Source organism: Egretta garzetta, unplaced genomic scaffold (assembly GCF_000687185.1).
Source record: "Egretta garzetta isolate BGI_Z169 unplaced genomic scaffold, ASM68718v1 scaffold250, whole genome shotgun sequence".
NCBI lineage: Eukaryota > Metazoa > Chordata > Aves > Pelecaniformes > Ardeidae > Egretta > Egretta garzetta.
In genome coordinates this window covers 1,384,785-1,408,403 of record NW_009258294.1, presented here as the reverse complement: position 1 = coordinate 1,408,403, position 23,619 = coordinate 1,384,785, and the positions used below count along the sequence as shown (strand labels likewise).

The 23,619-nt window shown below is 35.6% G+C and overlaps 1 protein-coding gene across 1 annotated transcript in view; it reads left to right on the top strand.

Moving 5' to 3' along the window:
• PTPRD (protein tyrosine phosphatase receptor type D) overlaps positions 1-23,619 on the top strand; it is a 230,607-nt gene that overhangs the window by 51,954 nt on the left and 155,034 nt on the right. Inside the window, exon 3 of the mRNA XM_035893633.1 lies at positions 21,626-21,814. Within this exon, the coding sequence (XP_035749526.1) occupies positions 21,661-21,814 (154 nt within the window). The 5' untranslated portion in view covers positions 21,626-21,660. The remainder of the gene's footprint in view (positions 1-21,625; positions 21,815-23,619) is intronic.

Below are 23,619 nucleotides of genomic sequence, written 5' to 3'. Positions count from 1 at the left end.
AACCCACCATGTAATTACTGACGAATCATAAAACAAGATTGTATCAACATTGACTTTTCTGCAAAACAGGGACAGCACATAGAGATGTACAAAATTTATTTTGCATAGTTACTTAATTTCTACTAGCTACTAGTAAATTAAAAGCTAGTTGGAAATTTAAAATATTATAAAGATCTAAGTGATTGAGGGAGGTTATCCTCCCCGTCTACTCTGCCCTGGCGAGACCCCACCTGGAGTACTGTGTCCAGTTCTGGGCACCCCAGTTCCAGAAAGATGAGGAACTCCTCGAAAGAGTACAGAGGAGGGCAACAAAGATGATTAGGGGACTGGAGCACCTCCCCTATGAGGAAAGGTTGAGGGAGCTGGGCTTGTTTAGCCTGAAGAAGAGACGAGTAAGAGGGGATTTCATAAACACTTACAAATATCTTAAGGGTGGATGTCACACGAGGACAGAGCCAAACTTTTCTCAGTGGTGCCCAGTGACAGAACAAGGGGCAATGGGTACAAACTGAAGCATAAGACATTTCAGTTGAATGTGAGGAAGAATTTCTTTACTTTGAGCATGACAGAGCACTGGCACAGGCTGCCCAGGGGGTTGTGGAGTCTCCTTCTCTGGAGATATTCAAAACCCACCTGGACGAAGTCCTGTGCAACCTGCTCTAGGTGAACCTGCTTTAGCAGGAGGGTTGGACTAGATGATTTCCTGAGGTCCTTTCCCTTCCCTTGCCATTCTGTGATTCTGTGATCCTAGGCTATTTGTGGCTTACTTGAATACAAGTAAAAATGTTACTTCTTTGTGGGTAATGAAAACTGCTGAGAAGTGAGAAGAGAGACAGTTGCTCTGTCCTTGTATTTGCTTTCCACATGGGTCCCTTGATATTGACATGGAACAACATAAAATAAATGTTACGCCATTTCTTTCTGGAAGGTTATAGGGACCATTCTCCAAATTAATGTTACTTTCTCTTTGCAGACAGTGACTGTATGTATAGCTACAGATTTACATTTGAAACATATGATTAGCAAAAAACCCAACCTTTCTAAAGAAGTTGTTTTAATTAATAAGAGTTATTTTAATAGTCTGACTTCAAAATACTAAATGATGTTTTGCTTTAATTCTTTCTGGATAATTTTTATTTTTCAAAACTCTTATTAATGAGAGTTCAGTTTTACATGTATTTTGTGGTTCATCTTTCCATCATAATATGTACCTTCTATTTTAGAATTGGTCCTTGATTAACTGGCCCCTCCCTAATGTTATTCTAAAAAGACATATTGTTATTTAATTACTCTAAAGCAGATGAAATAGAAGGAAAAGAGTTAATAGATTGCTTAATAGAATTAGACTATGAAAATGCAGCATCTTTACTTGTCTAACCTTTCCTTTTACAATTCCCCTGTCATAAGGGCTGTGAAGTTGCAAAAAGCACATCAGCCAAAATAGAATCACGTTTGTTGCTAGTGAAAGATGGTTATACACTCAGTGTTCATTAATTTGAAAAATCTAATAACAATCACAATAGAAAATTTTGGGGATATGTATCACTAAGCTTCAGGATGGAGAAGTATAAAGGCGTAGGGAATCTATCTGAGGTCTTAGGCAAACAATAGTGAAAATGTGACAAGAAAAAACAAGTTAAAAATGGATTATTGGGAAGAATCCTGAATTAAGCAGATTATTGACCTAGTTGATGTTTTCCATTTCCAGTCTTTTTCATTATGTAAGATCATGAGTATCTTCAAATCCAAACGTGGACGAATATTTTCTCTTCTATCCCACTAAAAATTAGCTAATATTGATAATATTAAAAGAGCATCAAAAAGGGTAATCTAATTGGAATTCAGTTTTCTGATCTCCAGGGACACTTCTCAAAAAAAATAGACACAATATTATTGTGATACAATTTTCTTTTTAACAAAAATTATTTTGCATCTCACCTTGCTGAAAAGCAATACTTCTTGGCGGAACAGCACTAACAGCATTGCTTATGTTAGTATTTTCAAGACAAGACATGAGGTCCCTATTAGATTACTGAAGATGAATGTTGATGATTTTCCTTTTCTTGCTTTGAAGGCTATTGTTCAATAGATAATTATGGTTTATTTAATCATTCATCAGTGCAAATAAGTGAAAAAAAAAAAAAAAAAATCACAGGGTATGACCTGATGTTTGATCAATGATGTAGTTATTTTCCCAATTGCTTTTCTTTCTTTTTTCTTGTATTTCTGTAATCCAAATTTCATAGATGAATGTAGCAGTTTAATTTCTGTGTCTACATTTGGCAAGTTCCCGATAACTTGCAAATACAATGTTCATCTCCTGGCCTGCTCTGATTGACAGCACAGAAATAGCCTTTTAAATTGTGTCAGATTCTCATCTCTCTGTTTGAAAGGTAAAGTTAAACAGTTTTCCTAGCAGTCTGCATGAAGTCTTGAATCTAACGAATCAGCTGGTTTGGCCGATGTAACAAGCTTTTGTCTATGCAAAAGTACATCATTTTATCTTTGCACACTAATAGCTTACTGAAAACTGTTGCAGCTGTCCATTTACTTCGGGGCATGTGATAGCTCAAAGTAATTTATTTACCAAAATAGAGCTATTCTCACTAGCCATACTCTTATCATATATTAAGTCATTATTTTGCATTTGCTCCACTGTGGAATGAATGGAAATGTTCCATTGTCACAAACAGCACTCGGGTTTATAAAAAGAAAAGAACAGTGAATTCAAAATCCCTGTAGAGAATACTATGGTCTCATCAGCTGTTGTATATTTATCTAATATTTCAATCAACAAATACTGTATTTGTATTACAATAGCTTTCTATGTTTCCAATCAAAATTGAAGCACCATTTTGCTGGACACTCTACAAGCCTATACGGTGACACTGTTCTTGCCACAAAACCTTTACAATGAAATAGATATAAGCTATTAGAGAAAATGCAGCTATTAATGTACTGATATAAAATACTCACTGCATATAAACATCCAGTTTCACAGCCCAGAAGTCATTATATGACATAAGAATTGAAATAAACTTGCCCCTACCACTGAGCTGCTCATGTGTAATGTGCTGTTACAGATACTAATAACAGAATGCAAAAATAATATCTAAATGAAAGTAAATCCCTAGACTAATAAAAATAAATTCATAATATACTTTTGAAGTGTGATTTAAAAGAAGATTTGAGGGAGGGAAGTGGTTGTCAGTTACAGGGCTATTAGGAATGTGCACATTCTGACTCAGAATCACAGAATATCCTGAACACATCAAAATGGAAAATCTAGGGCCTGTTTATGTAGATCAATTACATTCATCACCTCCAAGGGTAGACAACAAACAAATTTATTAATTTAGCTAGGATTCTTGAGTTTGTCGAAGTATTTATCATTTGGTTTAGCTTAGGGACATGGTTTAGTGGTGGGATGACAGGGTTAGGTTAAAGGTTGGACTCTATGATCTTAAAGGTCTTTTCCAACGAAAGCAATTCTATGATTCTATGATTTACTGCCTGTATTTCAATCTTTCTGATTTTTTCTGAGTAAATACTGGGTTTATTATTGCTTTTACCTTTTTTTTTTTTTTTCTTTTTTTTTTTTAAGTATACCCTATATCCCTAATTAAATTAGACTTGGTAAGAAGCCAGTGCTTCCTCTTTTAAGCTACTTTCTGCTGCTGCTTATGACTGATTGAAAGACTTTCTCATCACATACCTGTCCTCCTTTTATGCTCATCCTCTGCCACCTGAATGCTATTTAGTTTAATTATTAGCTAATAGAGCTTTAGCATTAGTCTCCTAAGCTTGCACAATGAAATACTTCATTCAGGTGCTTCATAAGTTTTGTTGCTATTTCCTGAACTCTATTTACCTTGTCAGTATGTTGCAGTAAAAATGAGATTTGATTTGGTGCTCCCTGAGCAATACAGAAAACAAACATGCTCTGTGACCCGATGATTTTCTGTTTAGCTGAAACATCCATTAAGCCTTTTCTTTTGTTAAGAAAGTCTGCTATAAACTTTTATCTGACTTTCTCACCATTATTGCAACTGAACATTTGAAGATCATAATCCATGTGAAGATTTTTGTGTGTTTTTTGGTAATGTAGCTTCTCATAGGGAAAGCGGAAAAAGAAATCAGTCCTGACAGATTTTTTTCAGGTCACCCATGGTTAGGGAGGAACCCTGCTGTATTCCTTCTGCATATTTTCAGAGCAGCTGCCATTTTATTATCTCCTTTTCAGAAGCTACAGGCAGAAAATCTCTTTCACCTACTCAAGAAAAAATGCAGACAAGCAATTTAAAATATCACATATGAAAATCAAATTGCAAAACCTTTTACACAAATATGTAACAAAGTATATGGTCAGCCTGTGGGGAGGTGAAGTGCCTTTAAGTATTTTGACTGAGATTAACAAGATATTTTATTTTCATTGTCACTGACAAGGTATTCTAATTTTATAGGAGTCTTTTATTTGTAGCATCCCTTCTCTCTGTATTTTGCCTGTCAGTGTAGGCAGGGAACCCGAGGATGTGAATTTGTATGTCTCATGATCTCTTAAAAGAGCTGATTGTAAAACATGGTGTGCAGTTAGATTTCATAGCATTTTCAAGCTTAAAAATCAGGATCAGCTACTGTGAGTGGTGATATCAGTTTGAACCATAGTAAGAATGAAATCAGAATGTGCTTAAATTTAGTCATACAGGGGAATGCACTGACTCTGATTAAATTCACAAAGCCTGCTAAAGAAGCTGCAGAAGAAGAATAATACCGATAATTAGAGTTGAAAAGAAGTTCCCATGAAGATATGATCAAAGAGGTTAAATGTGCTGATCTAGACACTGCACAGAAGTTGTAATGAATTTCTGCATCTTTGAAATATTGTGATATTATAAAAATGGTAGCATATTTCCCATTCAGTTTTACTGTGCATGACATTGTATATAGAGTGAAGAAAAAATGTAATGCTGGCCTGTTTTTTTTATTCTGTTGAATATACTGGTTTCCTGCTTTCTTATGCTAAAAATAACAGTACTCAATAACTTTACATTCTGTTCTAAGTTCATAAAAACTTTGGATTATTTGGGGTTTTTTGTTTGTTTTGAGAGGGAGGAGAAGCATCACACTGTGTTCTATAGAGGTGATAGGTTGGAAGATGTTTTATTAATTATACTCATTTGTTTAGAATGGAAAAAAAAAAAATACTGACACAAATTGCCATCACAACAGGAACTTCAGTATAAAAACTGAAGACCTGACCCTTAAAAGCCTTAGAACCCAGTTCAGAAATTTTTTACTGAAGTACCTTCTAATGCAAGAATAAGATATTACTGGAGAATATACACATGTATTATACTTAACCAAAAAAAAATGGAGCTGTTTAAGGAATTTGCAAAGTCAGTCTTGGACACTCTACCTCCTTCCCCACTAGGAGTGTCTTTCTTCCACCTAGGAGGAAACAGAACAGTGGTTACTGTAGACAGTCCAGAAGGCAGATATGCTCCTATTGAGCCACAAGCTATTTAGGATCAGCAAAGTTAAATTCTGTTACCTGTGACTGTCTGGAGGTAGGGCTACCTCTAAAATCTCCATGCCATAAAGTTTATAGTAAATTTAGCGATATAAATTACTGGAACATGTTTTCTGAAACTTCTGAGAACAGGTAACTTATTACCAGATTTTTAGTATGGTGTCAAATTGAATTAATTGCCGAGAACAGTAGAGGGTTTTAAAGTAGATGAACTACTTGAACTCTCGTATCTCACAGGGAGCACTGAGAAATTCAAGGGTTCTTACTTTTCAATTGCAATGACTTTATAGGTCAATTTCTATCTCTTGGGACAAATTGAGATTTAAACCTGATTCCATTGGTGTTTTGAAAAAGAAGATTGTTGAGAGGTACTGAGTGGTGATTTGAGTGAAAACCCTGGATAGAATGCATTTATTTCATGTCTATGGGTAATAATTGCACAGAGAACATGGTATATTTTTTTTCTAATAGACCAGCTGGCTGTGAAAATGGGCTGCAGAGCTCTTTACTAGATTCAGTGAGCATTTCATAGTGCACAAACTGGTTTTTGCTATGAATTCTGATTTTGTTTTGCAGTATTGTACCCACTGTTTTTAAACTTATGTCAGAGTTTGATTTCTTATTGGTCATTTGCTTATTAAAATAGTATTTGCTCATATATGTTGGACTTTAAAAGAGTCCTGTAGAAGTCTACAAAACTCCTTGCAAATGCTACTTAGTATGAGTAGAAAATACAGAAGCAGACATCCTTGTCTCTCATCCTTGTCTCTTCCATGCTGCTAAAATTACTTTATCCAATCTGAATATTGTTTCTGCAAACCAGCATCATCCAGTGGCTTGCTGCTTACTTGAAACACAACAGCAGACTACATGAAGCTGATCTGTTTTTAAGTGTACTGGCTATGTGCCTTGTAAGGAAGCCTGTACTTTCTGATATGTAGGTTCACTACAAACTATGTAATTGCCATTGGTCTTTCTGGTTTTCTTTGCTAAAACATAGAAGTGACATATGGAGTCTCTGAAGTCAGCCTGAAATGTTGTTAGGTGTTTCTAGGATATCTTTATGTTTTCTGCAATTTTTGAAAATCTCTAATATTGTTTTTAGAAGGGCTTTTTGCTCTGAGGTAATGATAGAAAAAAATAAAATGAATTAACCATTAGCCAAAATGAATGGCTAACATTCTGATTAAAAGTGGTTACTAAGGCTAGTCCTCTATAGAACTCTATCGGATTATATATCTATATTTTTATTCTTCCCATTTGCGAGCTTGAAGTTTAGAAGCAGCAATCTGTGCCTGGATATATTCAACTACATTTCTATATTTTTCTGTCATATTTTGCATTACCTCCAGGATGTGATGCCAATTTAGAGTGAACATGAAGTAAATTAAGAAATAATTCTAGAAAAGTTAGAATAGGATTTAAGGAAATTTTTAATTTCTGTGAGTCTTATCTGATCACCTTTTACAAAGTTGTTCATTAAGAATCACTGAAATGAAGTGTGACTGCTTGGCATTTAGTATTTACACAAAAAGAAATAGAAACTATTGCTTTTAAGTTCTATTACTAGCTAGATTTTTTTTTTTTTAAAGTGAAGGAAAAAACCCACAATAAAATATGGTATTACTGAATTTGGAAAACATGAAATGACTGTTAATATCTCTGGAGTGATTATGCTGTTATTACATTCACTGCTCAGAAACAAACTGAGGCTTGTTTTTCAGTTTTTAAGTACCACATATGTCTTCATCACATTTAAATTTTGGAGTTTGCATGCAGATGTGATCATTAGGCTGGTCTGAGTTTGAGCGCAAGTATCTCACATGCATAGTCATATTCTAGATGTTGCATCTTTATCAGTTCTTCTTTCAGCGTTGTATGCTTGTAATTCTTCTGCGAGTTTTGCCCATACTCTTTTACCCTTTATATAGTAGTAGGCTGGCACACACCATTATCTTTTTCACACCAAATTGTGAGTGAACTTTGCTGTCCCTTTGCGCATGAAGAACATGTTAGAAAAGGCAGAAAGCATGTAAGTCATCATTACTGTTTTCTGTACCTACTTCTTACAAGGCAGTATATATGCAAACATCTCTTAAACAACTTCAGAGTTGCGAGCTTCATCATAAATGGTAGACTAGGAAATGGAAAAGTAAACTGTCACACTTGGGAATAGTCGTGGTGCCACCAAATCTCATTCACTGGCCTGCTAGTATTCAGTGCTGCAAGTAGACAGTTTGTCTGATGTGTTAAATCAATACCAAGTCCGGGAGAGCTGTTGTCTCAGGATAAAGCAATCCCTCCTCACCGGAACTTCGTAACCCTCAGTAAAATCTGCCTAAGTCTTCATTTCCTCTGGTGCTAACCACAGACGGTGCACACACTAATAGCAAAACCTTCACCACTGGCAGAAATTGTGTGCCAGCCCATTACACCGAATGAGAGGTGTACTGCACTGGCACAGCAGCCCTCAGCAGACACTCTCTGCATCTAAAAAGCATTGGAGCCACCAAGGCTCCAGGCAGATAACCAAAGTTGAGAGCACTGGCAAGTTCAAGCGAAATTTTTGTACGCCAGCAGGAGGGGAACAAGGAGTTAACTTTGCAGCTAAAACAAAGGGAGTATTTTAAATTCTCATCTTTGCTTTTGGGAGATTGACAAGTAGTTACAACTCTCTGGGGAGGCAGTTTTGAACAGAAGACTAAACACTGACTGAAAGACTCCTCTGCTGAAAGAAAATTGAGAAGGCAAAAAAAAAATAAATAAAAGGGACAAAAGGTTCTAAAAGGTAGTTATGTCCAAAGTAAAAATATCAATAAGGCATAAAACATAAAAAAGTATCTTCTAAGCATTCAACTCCATAGTCTTAGAGAAATAAAGATAACTCATTACATTACTGTAGAGAAAAATATGGAAAGGTAAAATAGAACCTTACTATAAGAAAATAAATTTATACACAGGTGGAGCAACAGAAATCACTTAAAACACTAAGGGCATAGTAAAATAAAATCAATATAAAATGAATGTCTCAGTTTTAACACTATTAATAGTGTTAATACAGGTGCTATTCAATTTATAGAGCATTTTGTGTGACAGTTTCATACAAACAGGTGCAATACTGTTTTCATGTGTTAAAAATGAATTCCAGGTTTTATAGCAACTATTCTTTTGATGCACTTCTGTAACTCCTATTGAAGTTAATTACTATTATGTGCGTATCAAGAGAAGAATAGAAACCATATGTGTTTTATTGTAATAATTATTAAACTAACATCTTATACTGACTGAGAACATAGTTGTTTGCCTACTTCCCTACCACTTCCAGCTGTGAACTTTCTATCTTGGAACCTCTAAAATAACAAAGCTAGTCCAACTAACATGTAGCTGCTAAAGCAAATGGTGGTACAAAGTGCTAATCTTGCCATTTAGCTAACACTCAACAGATACTTTGGCACAGCACTAAAGACTCAGTACTATTTGTCTTCGTGTATTATTATGATTAAAAAAGATAGAGTTATTAACTACGAATGGTGATAAAATCCAGTGGCACTTATAATCAGGGGTTTCGCATGTGTGCATGTCAGTCCACCTTCACCGCCAAAACACCAACTTGAAAATTTCCTTTTTCTCTTTTATATTGGTTTTCTAGTAACAAATTTTCAGTGTTGCTTGCCTGAAATGGCTACCTGTTCAGTCCCTAAGAAGCTTGATGGTTAGTGGTATGAACATATGTTAAATGACTTTGTTGTTCTTCCCATGATATTAGTAAATAATCATTTATTTCTCTGCAATGCTGTATCTGCTTAGTGTAAGAGCTAGCCCAAATACCATGGTGAAATGAAGTGTTCTTGATGATGCATGTCTAAATTTTTATGGTACTCACCATAAAATCTAAACAGTGCTTTATGAATCTTCAGGCAGATAAGTGATATGCGTACAAGCTGATTTCACTTACAGAAAAAGAGAATGTAATATTTGTCATGTGTGTGGGAAAATTTGTAAATGACCTGATTTGCTTTTAGAGTAGGCAGAAAGCATAATATGAAATAGCCTATGAAATAAAATGTTAATGAATTTGGAAAATGTGGCAGTTGGTTCAGCAACATACTTAAGTATATAAATAGTTCCATTACAGTTAGTTTTCTCAATGAAACTACTAATTTGCTTTAAGTTAGATAAATTATGTAATGAAAAAGTTTTAAAGCCATTGGCAGCCAATCAAGAAATAATTTTCTGTATGTGATTATTTGGAACAGACAGCCTAGGTTTAAGAAATATGGAGAAAAATGGTTTTTTAATAATTTTTACAGTTATGCCATGTTATAGAATGATGCAAAACTGATTTTGAATGATCTTTTTTTAATGTGTAGTGGTTTTATCATTCAAACTGTTTTGGAGCAGGTGCTTTTTAGACTCAGAAATACTGTGAATGCTCTCACAGTCTTTCATATGATAAAACTAAATACTGTAAAAAAATAGGGAATTCATTATGAAATTTGAAAAATCTACTCTAATTATATGGGGCTATAGAGATGTAACTGTACCCATTTTTCACTATAATGGATAAGTCTGCCTTGTGAAATGCTTTGCAAAATCATGTTACATAAATAATAGCTATTAAAATTATTTTTTTACCTTCATTGAAAGGAACTTTTACCCAGCAGTTAAAAAGATAGCGCAGAATGAGATCTCTGAAAGCTTCCATAACCAATCCTGCATACTCAGAAGCCATCATGTAATTTACACTAAGTTACTTGTTGGCCTTGCATATGTTGTGCATAAGTTTATTTAGCGTTACTGTGTACTTTGCAGATAGATAGATAATGGTTATACACTTTCTCCTGACTCAGAATCATTACAAAATTAGTCCTCCAATTTGCAGCTGATGTATCCTGGCTTTTAAACCCTTGATAGTTTTTGATGCTCTGCATTAAGTTCGAAACAGGAAGCAAAAACTTACAGCTGATAGTTGGATCCATTTTTGCTTTTCATGAACACTAATCTAAGATATTTTCTAAGGAATTTTTATCTCCTTTTCTGGAGTAAAAGACTTTGTACCTAAATTTATGCACAAAATAAATTACTACCTGTGCTAGTCATTAATTCGATATTTTATTTTTTTTAAGATTTTGTTGTGAGAAAGATGGTTTCTGTAAGCTCATTTAAAACTAATAAAAACACTTGCTGTCAGTTGTTTGAGACCCCAGCAGGACATCATCTGGCAAAGCCATTATTTTTTCTTTTGAAGACTTAAGTTAGCATGAGCAGTTCATGTCATCCTACTTGCTATATGAGCGGGTAAAGATGATCACAGACATAGCAACAGAGATGTGGAAATCTACCAGGTACTTGCTGATAGATTCTAAGAGCTTTCATGCAGACATTTTGATGCAGAGGGAGATTTGCAGTGTGTTCAGGCAAAAATTTTGTGGAAGTGTTTCTGCAGCTGTGATCTCCATGATACCAACTTCTGTGCAAACCCAGCTACTACATACCAAAAAGTCACATAATAAAGTGAACTTGAACATTTACCTTGGAAAATTTTGGCCTAATGGTTTACAAAACCTGATAAATAGAGAAAGATTTTTCTCTTGCTTTGTAGAAGCACGGAGGTTTTTAAGGCCAAAATTCAACAGAATGGTTTTCTCAAAGGTCTTGATGATGCCCTTTCAAGGTGGCTTGCTGGTGGGTTTTTAAAGGAAAATAAGATGTTAAAGTGGGACTTTGGAGATAACAGAGTTTATGGACACGTATACTTGCATCAGATCCTGTAATAATATGAAGGCTTAGATGTGTCATGTTAAAGGTTAAAAATCATCATCTTTAGAAAGGTTTTAATGCATCAGGATAAACAGTTTAGACAAACCTTTTCCAGAAGCTCAGTATTTAGAGCAAAAACACCAAAAGAGCTAGCTAGAAGATGTTTTCCTCATGTGCCAAAAGGAGCTGGAAGTTACTGAAAAGTCAAAACCAGCCAACCCTTCTTTTTATAATCCCTGTGTTGTTGTTGTTGTTTTTGTTGTTGTTATTAAAAACTTTTCAGTTAATACTCAGCTTATGTTGTAGCACTTACTCAAAGCAGTATGCCTTAATAAAATAAAAGCCAAAAGATGTTTAGCATGCATAGATTTAAGTCATCTTCAGGTACAAAAAAATACTGAAATACTGTTATGTAGTCTAAGATTTATTGCTATATATTCATTTAGCGGCAGAAATTATTTCCCAATTACTGTAACATCTGACCTGCTCCCTTTTGCTTCTGAAAAGTGTATGTAACAATCTTCATGCCTACCTCTCCAGCCTACAAGAAAAATACTTCGATCTCTTCTCTAAAAGAAATTAGTTTTGTATTTAGTTATAAAATGGCTGACAGCTGTTACTACTACTAAATCCAAGGAGAAGCAGCTCCATTGTTGAAATCAGACACAACCCTGGCGCTCTCAGTCAGTTGTTGATGTTGCTTCTGTAGCGTGGGGCCTCTCACTGAGCAGTAATTCATCACTGGACAGAGTCGCATCTTTTGTTTTTAAGCATTTTGTTTTCTTCATTTGCACCTTCTTCATGCAGCTTGTCACATGTTAGGTCCGTCCGCAGAGTTGGCATGGATTCTCTTTGTGCTTACACTGATTTTTGATGTACTTGACACACACAGAGTTATGCTCAGCTTGGTCTGTCACACTGTGTCTGTTTAAAGGAAGGAACTGGTTCTCCACAGCTGCTTGACTTCGTTGACTGTTTTTCACAGGACAGTTTGTGATGAGTTTGCAAGTAACTGTCATTAACATGAAACTTTCTATTTCTTCTCGGATGCGTGTCCCCCAGTCACCTACCCCCACCGTGCCTGGCAGCATGACTGTCTCAACATTCTGGCAATCACACTGGACTGTTCAAATGTTATCCCAGCACTTGTTTAGACTTCCAGCTACACAGGACAGCTACTTCCTTATGTCCATGCTAGTACAGTATTCCACTGGAACTGAAACATCACTGCATCTGTGTTAACAAATCACCATTTTCATTTGCAGAAAGTTCTTTTCTAAAAAACAAAACAAAACAAAGTAAAAGTACGTCTTGCATTGTTAGGATCATCTTTGATCAGCTAGATGAAAGATGGTGAGAAAATGATCTTAAAACAGAACTGTGAAAACAAAAAGCTTACCTTTACATAAAGTCAATTTAATATTCAGTAAGTAAATATTCATAAATATTGGTGGCAACATTTTTTATTTATAATTTAGAGATACTAAATCAGACTGTAGACTGTAGTAAATTTCATATTACGCTGCCTATCACAGATTTTGATTTCATTTTATATTTTAGAGGTAGCACTGAATCTCATGATTAGTTAAAAATAATTATGATGGTCTCGATCTCAGCATGTAAAACAGTTTTAAAAAGACACTTTTTAACATCTTATGCTCCTACGCCAAGCCAAGATCCTATCTCAAGTTGCTGACAATATAATTTGTGGTGCAATTAGTCAAGTAAATTGCAGGAAATGTTATAGCAAAGCTTAGTAAATCTGTTTTTGTTCAACATCTTATGAATGAATCCCCACGTCTTTCCTCATTTACAGTTCCATGAAAAATATTAGCTGCTGTTGCTGGACAAATGTGAACATGTCATGTTTAAAGTACATCTCTCGCCTTCAGTCTTCCAGAAAGCCTGCTTGAGTTTGCTCAGTTCAGTTCACAACAGTTCACAACAGCCCTTTCAAGGCCATGTGGTTACAACTGTGATAAATGCGTTGTAGAAATGCAAGTGCTAGCTCTCATCAGGCAGAATGAGCTCTGCCTTGCATCACCAGGCCTTCTGTGCCTGCTTCGGAGGCAGGACTCCACCATGCTAGAAAGCTTGACAGGTTGTTGAGTATTTTCTTCCATGCTATAACTCAAAGTACAGACGTCATCTATCATCTGTGAAAATGGCATTCCTATTATAACATGAAACATGTTAAATCCCAGGCTAGTCACATTTACCTCAGTTTAGGGCAGCAGCAAATTTCAAGTAGAAGTCAAAGTCTCAGGCCACAACCAGTTCTGACACTGAAATTTGGGGGCAAAATAATTTGAAGCAAAACTATGTTTGTGACATCATGAACCTGTGAGTCTTTCCGAGATTAAAACCTTGAACTGACGCCTGCCTTAGGCTTTAGAAATAGTAACATTTCTGTGTTATTACATATATGTCTTCATCCACAAATGTACTATTAGGTGTTAATAGGAGGTTCTGCTGTGTAACTCCAGACCCATTAAAGGGTATTTATTAGACAGCAGTAATCATTGAACTTGGGCACAGAGCTGTGAGAAAGGTGGGTTTTAAGCAATGTGTGTCCTCTGATACAGAGAAAGCTCTTCTGTATTCTTCCAGAACAGAAGTGAATGCCTATGTTTCGTCCAGAAGAAAATACCCTCTAACATCCTTGTCTGGACACTTCCTCAAAGCTATTTCAACTTAAGCAGTGAAACTCACCCCAAGCAAAGCAGAATTTCCTACCTACTCTCTTCTCTTATCCTATGCCTGTCCTTCCCTGCTAACAGTCCCCTAGGTGGTTTCTCAGTACCTGTGGAATTGAGGGAATGTTGCCACAGGTGAGCAGGCAGAGGTGATAGGGATAACTCCCTCATATTCAAGAAGATGAAGAGTGAGGTCTGGAGCACACCCAATCCCTCCATACCCAGGCCACCAGGGAGGAACTTCACCATCCTCTCATAAAGGAATTACTTTCTCGCTCCTCTTAAAGATTCATACAGGTTCAAACATTCTGTGTGTTTTAACATTTGCCAGCACTTTGGATTCTGTCTTTTGCTCACAAATATTAGGAGTACATGATCTAAGGCATTGTTTTATTGTCTTACATTTTCTTTGTCTCATCCAGCATTTTTTTTAACTGATAGCCATGTGTTCATATTGGTGGAAAGAACTTAAAAAAGAAAAAAAAAAAAAGGCAAACAAACCACAAAAATGGGAAGCTACTGTATCTATTATTTTTTTTACAGTCACCTATCTGTAATCATGTAAGTGTTACAAATATTTTAAGCATGCTTTTCAGACCAATAAAGATGAATGCTGCATTAGATGTAGCAAAACTGTGCATATTTTGTACCAGCAACGTTAGTGTAATGCTCAGTAATACAGAGTTTCAAGGGATATCCTTTTCAACTGCATTTTTCCCAGAGTTCATTGTCTGTTCTCACAACATATCTCTTTTTTCTCATTCTCTTCAGCAAAAATAGCACTTTTATTGTTTGTTATTCATCATTATGTTTGCTATTTATTGAAATACTGCAATAACATCCAAATTGCTACATCTGTATGGGTGCATTGTTGTGCCAGGCACCATAAAAAGCAGTTGGAATGCATAGCCTCTACCTTGAAGAACTTACTGTTTAATTCACTGCACCAAAAGTGCTTTTAACGTCCTGACACAAGCATCTTTTCTCAAAACTTGAGGGATACAATTTCATCACCCTTATTCTGTATTTTTTTCCTCTAAGAGGCCAAACTGTAGGCCTTCTGGGGCACCTGTTGACCCACTTACCAAAGTGAAAATCCCCTTTCTCCTTCTAAAATGCACAAGTTTGATGCTGAGCTAGAAATGCAAAAGATAGTATTAGTCTCCTTTGAAAACAAGACTTAAGCATAGTTGATGATTTTGCCACTACCGCTCCTTTGTCAGGTCCGTAAATTTTGCAGCTGTGACATTAATGCAGTTAGTACAGTTTATAGTTGTCAGTTTGGGCTGCAGAGTATGTAAACTGAATTAAAAAGCATTCAGTAAGATTATGGCATTGAGGAAACAACTCATTGCAAGCTGTGTAACATCAGTGACAGAAATGTCTGTGATCACAAGCTGAGTTTGTTTGACTGTCTTAGGCTATCACTCCTTTCGGTGTAGGCACATACAGTGCAAATGGGGAGGAAGGAGGGAGAAGGGGGCTGTATGGTCTGACAACTCCTTTGCCAGACTGCTCACGTTTTCTTTCTTGTCCTCTTTGGTGAAGCATACCCAAGATGATTCTTCCCTCTTCTCAGTTCAAGTTAGTATGTTACAACTTTATTCTGGTGATTTGTTGCTTTATCCTTAAGAATGAATATGAGGCAATTACTTATTAAAAGTGTCATATATACTTAATAATATCAATATTTTAACACAAAGTATTAATGAGTGGAAAGGAGGGAAAGAAAAAGAAAAGAATGCTTTCTGGACCAGTCTGTATATTCAGACTACTAACATGAAAAGTGAGCTCTGGTATACATATGAACCTGCTGCTGATCTCATTATTTACTGCACCATAAAACTGTGTGTGATATGAAAAATCAAAGCTTAAAGCAATGACTGCTATTACTGCACTACTGTTATTCTTTCACCTTTATTTTTCAAATGAAAGTAAGGAGGATGTAAAACCACAAACATTAGTATGTTAAAAATATTGACTAGATAGAGCAATCACGCATTTTCCTAATCCTCATTCTTGGCAAGCCCCAATTTAACCCTGATTTAGTGTAATCTAAATCCTAACCCTGTCTGGAAACTAAGCCTCAAATTAGAAATGGTAATCATGGAAATTTGTATCGCTGCCCTCCGTCGTCCTCTTGTCTTTTATTCACCAATGCAAAATACAGTTTCGTTCTTGTGAACATTTGCATATGGAAATACATGGGATGCTGTATCCTCTCTGCTTCAGAAGTTTAGGGTTTCTTTTCCTAAATACATGATACTCTGCACTTAAAACACCACTTCACATTCTCTGCCTTTGTTTCATTACCATAACTCTGGCTGAGACCTCTGCTTATGTCAGAGAAGGGACATCTGGCGGGCATTCTTGGATATCCTACTTTTTGTTTTAGGACACAGCCTTTTGTATCTCCCTTTCAATTCCCGGTAGGCAGAATAGACATCCTGAAGTTCAGTCACAGCCAAATTTGGCTGTATGATGTTCAGATGATATGCTGTACAATAAGCTATAACAGTGCCTGAGTGCAAACGTGTGAATAAAACCTTATTTTGAGGCTTTTGTTTTCATATGAGTGATGACTTTCGAAATGTTAACTCTTGTTGTTTGGAACACTGTTGTTAAAGGAGAGTGAGAGGTATTTCATTGTTCACAAGAGCAAGACAGGTCACTTTGGAAAGAGCTTGCTATGTGCAGTCTTTAATTCAGCAGATTTGAGAACTGCCAAAAGGTGCAAATTCCTTTTTCCATTTTCATGTCCTTATGAAGATATCTAATTTCAAAGGCTCAATGCACTCATTTGTTAAAACAGAGAACTTATTTAAGGCTAAATGCTAATAACAATGAATGTTAACTGACTTAATGCAATGTGAAATTGCTGCTTCAACATTCACACAAATGATAATTCAGTCTAAGTGGCTCTATGTTCTTTTATATAGACGGTACTTTGCGATGTGCAGGGTAATTGCATACAGAGCTACTAAACAAGTTTGTTTTATTTTGCGTCAAAAGTGCTTTGCGCATCTCTTCAATGTATGAAGAATATTTTTAAATGCATCTTTTAGTGGGATGGTATGGACAGCTGTTCTCTGGGTGAATATTTACTAACAGTTAGTAAGTCTCTGATAATCTTATCAATGTCTAATTCCCTTTCCTTGCGTGGTATGACTGCATGAAATTTAAGAGAAATCCATACAGATACCTAGATCTATTCTTACAGTGTAGCCTATTGCCCTCCTTTACTGACTTACAGCACCACTAGGTAAAAGTGTCCATCTGTATATAGCAGCTTTGAACAAAGGACCCTGGGAAAATAATTTATTGTGTGTTCTTAATTACATTTTTGGCAAAATTTACCTTGTAAAATATTTCAATAGGAATAATGTTTATTAACTGGGACTTCTCTGATGCTTTATACCTTTTAAATCCAAATTAGTCTTTCATGTATAATTAGAAACAGCTTTGGTTTTATTTTTCAATTTATTCATATGCATAGTTCTTCAATAATAGTACAGAATACCAGCTTTGCTGAAAAATGTTGATTTTACTCCCTCCCCTAGTCTCTTTGGTTTTACTGTTCTCAATCCTGTGCTCAGTTCAGTTGCAGGAAGAATGATTTTGAATAATATGGTCATGATGTCAAAACAGTGCAAATTATATGCTGCTGCCATCTGGAATAGTGAAAATAAAAGCTTTATTTACACTGTTCTTTGAAATAATAAACTTTATTGCAGCAGTTTATCTTCAGTATCTATAGTGTATTCTGGGAATACTCCATGTGTGCCTTTTTATTCTGTGAGCTACAGAATGACTAAAATTTGCTTGTGGCAATGCTATCAGTGAATCTTGAAATAGATTTTTTTTTCTTGCTGAATAGAATGGAGAACCAACCTCCATTTCCATGATGAGAATAATTGGCTTACATAGGACAATATTTTTTTGGAGGCACAGTGAAACACTTTGAGTTTGTATTCTAGTTAAAAAGATTACACAGATTTAACTACAGTTTAGTATGGATATTCTGGAACATGGGTGTTTGAATGTTGCAGATGCTTAATGTGGAAGAAAATACTTAACAGAAATATTATCCATTTTTCATGTCAACTGTCCAGTCTTGGACCCTGGTGCCTTGCCTTTATACTCCATAACCCACAACCCAAGTCATCACTGTTTGCTTTGGGTACTTCACATTTGCACTTCATATCTGTATCATAGTAATATTATCATACTGTCTGTAATGGAGAAAATTATTTCAAATATTCTCTTTCTTGTTAAAACACAATGCTGATTGCGAAAGTGATTCAACAAGGTAGCTATGAAGAATTTAAGATTTTAAGACCCAATCTGTTTCTAAAAGCTGCCACTCTTCTTGCTGCCAGCAGGGCCTAGACATGATCTGGAAGTAGCTTTTTACAGGAAAAGTAGTGAAAATGTTAAGAAGTTGTAGCACAAACACTGGATGAAGATCACTATTCTTCCTCTTTTTCTTTAGCTGTGTTGTACAACTGGGTAGGTTTATCATGAAGAGTCAAATCCATTGTACAGGATTTGGATGAAATACTCTTCTTTCTTTGGATTCCGCTTTTGTGTATTTGTAGGCTTGACAGTATACCTTCAGACATAGCTTGGGAAGTTCCTGAAATCTTACCAAAGAATTATGTCATTTAAAAAGAGAGATTGCAACAGCACACTTTTTCCTTTAAGGTGAGAGAAAACATGGTTAAAGGACAAGCAGAACAGAGTTTATGATATATAGATGTGGCACAGCTATGTTCAGAGGGTTTTTTCTGTAGATACTCTTAAATGTAAGTATGGTTTCTTTTTGGTAGAGTATAATTTAGCTTGTTGGTATTTTCAATATACCACTCCAAAATTGCTGTTTACATGTAAAAGCTGAGTTTGATTATTTACTGTTGCATTTCTGAAGACAGGCTCACCCGAAAGACAGGTACAGCAACATGTGAAATTATGTGTTGGACAATGTCTGTAGGTATACTAAAATCTGAATGTAGAGGTTAATGTGCTTTTTCCATACATGTTGCTTGGAAGGGAAGCAATTACCACTTTGACAAAACTGGCAGCAGAGGTAGGAATCTCAAGGACGTTGTTTACAGATGAGCAATGTCAAACAGAACGAATACACAGAGAGACAGTTTAGAAATACTGAGAACAACCGTGATGGGAAACAAGGCAACGCTGTTTCATATCATTCTCTCTTAAGGGTTCATGTGGTAACCAGTTTTTGTAATTGCCTCTCTATGTTGTTCCGATCATACATTTGGTGAAAAATAGCTTTTGTAGAGCTCTTCCAGCAATTGGAAATGATACTAAAGGCATTCTCTTAGTGCCAGTAATGGAATGCAGTGCTGTTAAGACACCTAACAAATCCAAAGAATGTGCTCTATTTCCAAATCTCTTGTATCTGTCATCCTAAACAAAATATGTATCACATGTATGACTCAGTAAGCACAAAGACAGAGAAATCTGCCCTTTAATGGCCTCTCAAAATGACAGTACCAAATGGCTTTGAGAAGGTCAAGTCTGATTTAAATTGTTGATGAATTGGAAGCTAATTCACTAGAACTGAATATTAATAGGGAACAGTGGTATATACTATGGTTTAGAGCCTAATGAGCATTAAAAAATATTTTTCTTTTCACCTCATGTAAAACTGTAGACCTACCAATGTATCTTTTTTTTCTGCTAGTTACTTTTCTCTTACTGTGGCTGAGGTAGTTGTTCACTGATTTGATGCTCAGCTCTCTTGCACAGTATGCTTGATGATCTGTCAAACTTGGTGTCATCAAAGTGTAAAGACAGTTTTGTACAAATCACTAATACACTTAGAGAGAAAAAAAGCAATTAACATCTTAAAAACTAAATCCACTGTGATAAGCACTCCAATTAGAAATTTCATTATTTCCCCAGTCCATTTTATGTTGAATATTGGGGTTTATTGCCAAATACCTGAAAGCCAGATTGGAAACAAGCCACAACTGTCAAAAATATACCAGTTCTGGCTATTTGAAACTGTTACATTGTGATGTTCCTCATGAAAATTTCATGAAGAGCATTCATTCAAAGAGATTCTATGCATAAGGGGAATGGATGGAATTTAATTACCCTTATTAAAAATAAGAACGGAAAGCTCTTTACTACTCCATCCTATTAGTATTCAAGATAGATTATCTTTGTTGTACACTTACGTTTTTGCAAAAAGGGACTCCAGGGTTTTCTATATGAGCCAAGTATGAAAGGAAAGGTCAGGTCATAAAAATCCTGTTCTGTGTCACAAGTTAAATCTTGTCAGTTACTCCCAAAGTAAAGACTTCATGTTTATAAACAGACATGAAACATACCTTTGTTTGGGAAGAGCCTATAGCTAGTGAAGGATTTGGCACTTACTTAACCACAGATTGGTAGAAATACTATCTCTGAAGAGTTATGCAAACTTACTGAAGAATTGTGTTTACTATACCAGAGTAGTATCTATGTGTATTTGTATTGCAAGCAATTAAGGAGCTCGTGACCGGCAGCTGAGCCTAGGAACTGCAAAGATTTATAGGATGTACTTGCTTGCTATACATTTTTCAGAAAAGTCTAAAGACTTACCTGAAACTATTTGAAAATATGACACGTTTTTCATGACAGAGTTGACATTGAACAATTTCTTCGAAGTTAATTTTATCCCTTAATCAATTGCATGTCAGTAACCACCAATCAAGACATTTAATAAGATATGTGTTTTATAGTTAGTATTGATCCTCTTTCTTCGATTTTTTTTGCTTGTCCTTTTTGAACTGAAATAATAGCAATTATTTTGCAATAAATATATTTTTGTCATTTTAATGGAAATGAAGAACAAGATGATGTAATTCAAATAGATTATTTTACCTATGCTAACTTGATTTCTGAGAAATTGCCTGATCCCACAGTGCTTCCAGTGTTACTTGCTAGTGTGTATCATCTTATACAAGGTGAATTGCTCTTGTTCGGTATTTCTCCAGTGTTTAGAATTTCTCAGTGCTTTGCAATCTTGTAATGCATTCATCCTCGCAGCACTTCTCTGTAGCCCTAAAGCACTGTCATACCCACCTTACAGGCAGACAACTAAAGCACAGAGACATTAAATGTTAAGACCAACTGCACATAGGTAATAATGATAAAAGCAAGAAAAATTCTTGGGTCTCTTAAGTCCCTGGCCAAATCCCATACTATGAGATTGCACTTCCTTATATGCTTGTCCCAGGATGCTTTTTCCTCTTGTTGACAGGCATGGTAATTCAGTATTTCATGTAAAATAGTAAGGACTGTCACAAGCAGAGCAACACCAGTGTTGTAAAGCACCATAGTGGGGATCTAATGATTATGCACTACATACAGTATCTATGCCAATTTATTGCATTTTATAAGTAAGTGCAAAGTTTGCAGTCGCTTTTTTATGGACTTTCTATTTTATATCACCCTTTTGATTACTGTAAGTTACCAAATACACTGCCTGGGTATCTGTTTTTTGCATCAATTCTTTGCATACAAACATTGAGGAGACCCTTGAACGTTAAGCAGGGTGGTGACCGGGGCTTTCATGAGTTACTACAAAACTAATGTGAAATCCTTCAAACATACATTTCTTTTGCAGAGGATCAAATTCCCCGAGGTTTCCCCACCATTGATATGGGCCCACAGCTGAAGGTGGTTGAACGAACTCGTACAGCTACCATGCTATGTGCAGCCAGTGGCAATCCCGATCCTGAAATAACTTGGTTCAAAGATTTCTTACCTGTTGACACAAGCAACAACAATGGCCGCATCAAGCAGTTACGCTCAGGTAGGGTCTTGTTACTGTTTCCACTAATGCCCAGAGTTGTTCTCTCTCACCTTTTCTTTCTTTTCTTTCTCTTCCTTTTTTTTAACTTTTATTTTTACTTATAGATAATAATTTCTCTTTCTCCTCTCTTTTCTGTGTTACTGAGTGTGTTGTCCATGTCTGTGATGTTGTCATAGCCTTTTCTAGAGTCTGTCTCTATGTGTTTTGCAGCTTCTGTTTACTCCACATTGCTCACTGCTGTGACTGTACTTTTTGATAATTTTTTTCTTTACTGCTTTTTGCAGTACTTGATGGATCCATTTTCTCCTCTTTCTTTCTTCTTTCCTTTTTATTTTTTTTTTAACAAATTTATTTCAACATTGGACTTCATTCAGAAATTGCAAGGAGTACCAATGGTTATATTCATCAAAACCAAAACCTGCATTAGACACTTCAATTAAAATTTAAAATGTGTTTTGTGCTGTCTTTTCCACATTTGACTCCACCAAAGATTAGCCAGTTTGGACACATCTTCTTTCCTCTCACAAGTACATAAAACACAATACTTTTTCCCATGCACAATTATACCCTAAAAAGAAAATTTAAAAAAAAAAAAAAAGGAAAAGAAATCCTTGGGTAATCTATGGAATAAAGTTTTTTTTTGCTGGCTGAGCATTTTTCCAACACATTTAGCCACAGTAGTGTGCGCCCATGCTAAAGCTTTATGAATCCTACATTTTCTGGATCTACAGAAGTCTGCTTTTGGTGTAGAATCCAGCTTTTGCTGCTCTCTCTCTCTTTGCCCCTTGCAACTCCCTAGCAGTTCTTTCACTCTCCTCCTGCCCTAGTTTATTCTTTTGCTCTCTTTAGATTTAAAAAAAAAAAAAAAAACCCTCTAAATTTATAAAGTTTAAAGCTTATCCCTAAGTAAGATAATTGGGATGTAATGAGCTTTTTTCTTTGGCAAATGTAGTAGATATCGTTGTAGAATCTAAGTTGTTTAATCACGTGTCTTCCCAGAATTCTCAGCTTTTGACCTGTCCTGTGATGTTAAATCGTCTTGTTAACTGACTTTTTGCTTGTTGTCAGCAGAACTGTGTAAATTAACCTTCTGTTAATGTAAATTAAGAATTAATTTTTCACATGTGACATAGATGATTTAGTATATAAAGCTTTAACTGAAAACTTTGTACCAAATTATAAGGAATATAATAATATTTTTATGCTGTCTTTCTTCTCTCCGTATTTAAATCTCCAGAATCTATTGGTAAGTGCTTAGTTCTGAAGCGCACTTCACCCCCACTAATTTCCATATTCAGAATATTATGATTATTATTATTATGATTATTATTATATGATTACTATTATTATTCTTAAAATGCATGGCATGCATTTTACTAACAGTCAGTGTAGTCACCAGATCCCTATAGTGGCGCACACGCACACCTCCACAGAAATGTTGTCTTACCAGTCATAGCAACACCTAAAAGAAACAGTACACGTTTCACATAGCTGTAGAACAGTAAATGCCATAATCCAGCCTAAACTACCGTGTTTGTTTTGAGATAGTCTTCAGTGTATCCTCTTTTTATATATATATAGATTTTTATATATATATATTTTTAAATAGAATTTCCAAGATTTTCCTAAACTATGTCATAAGTACAGTATTGTAAAGTTTCCTTGAAGTATTTGAGGCATATTCGATATATATCTAACCCTATATAACCAAACATCTAAGAACTCAGAAGCTACTCTGAGAATGGCAATTCAGCCAATTGTAGCCTTTGCCCTTTGTGGTACAATGCAACTTGCTTTTATAACCT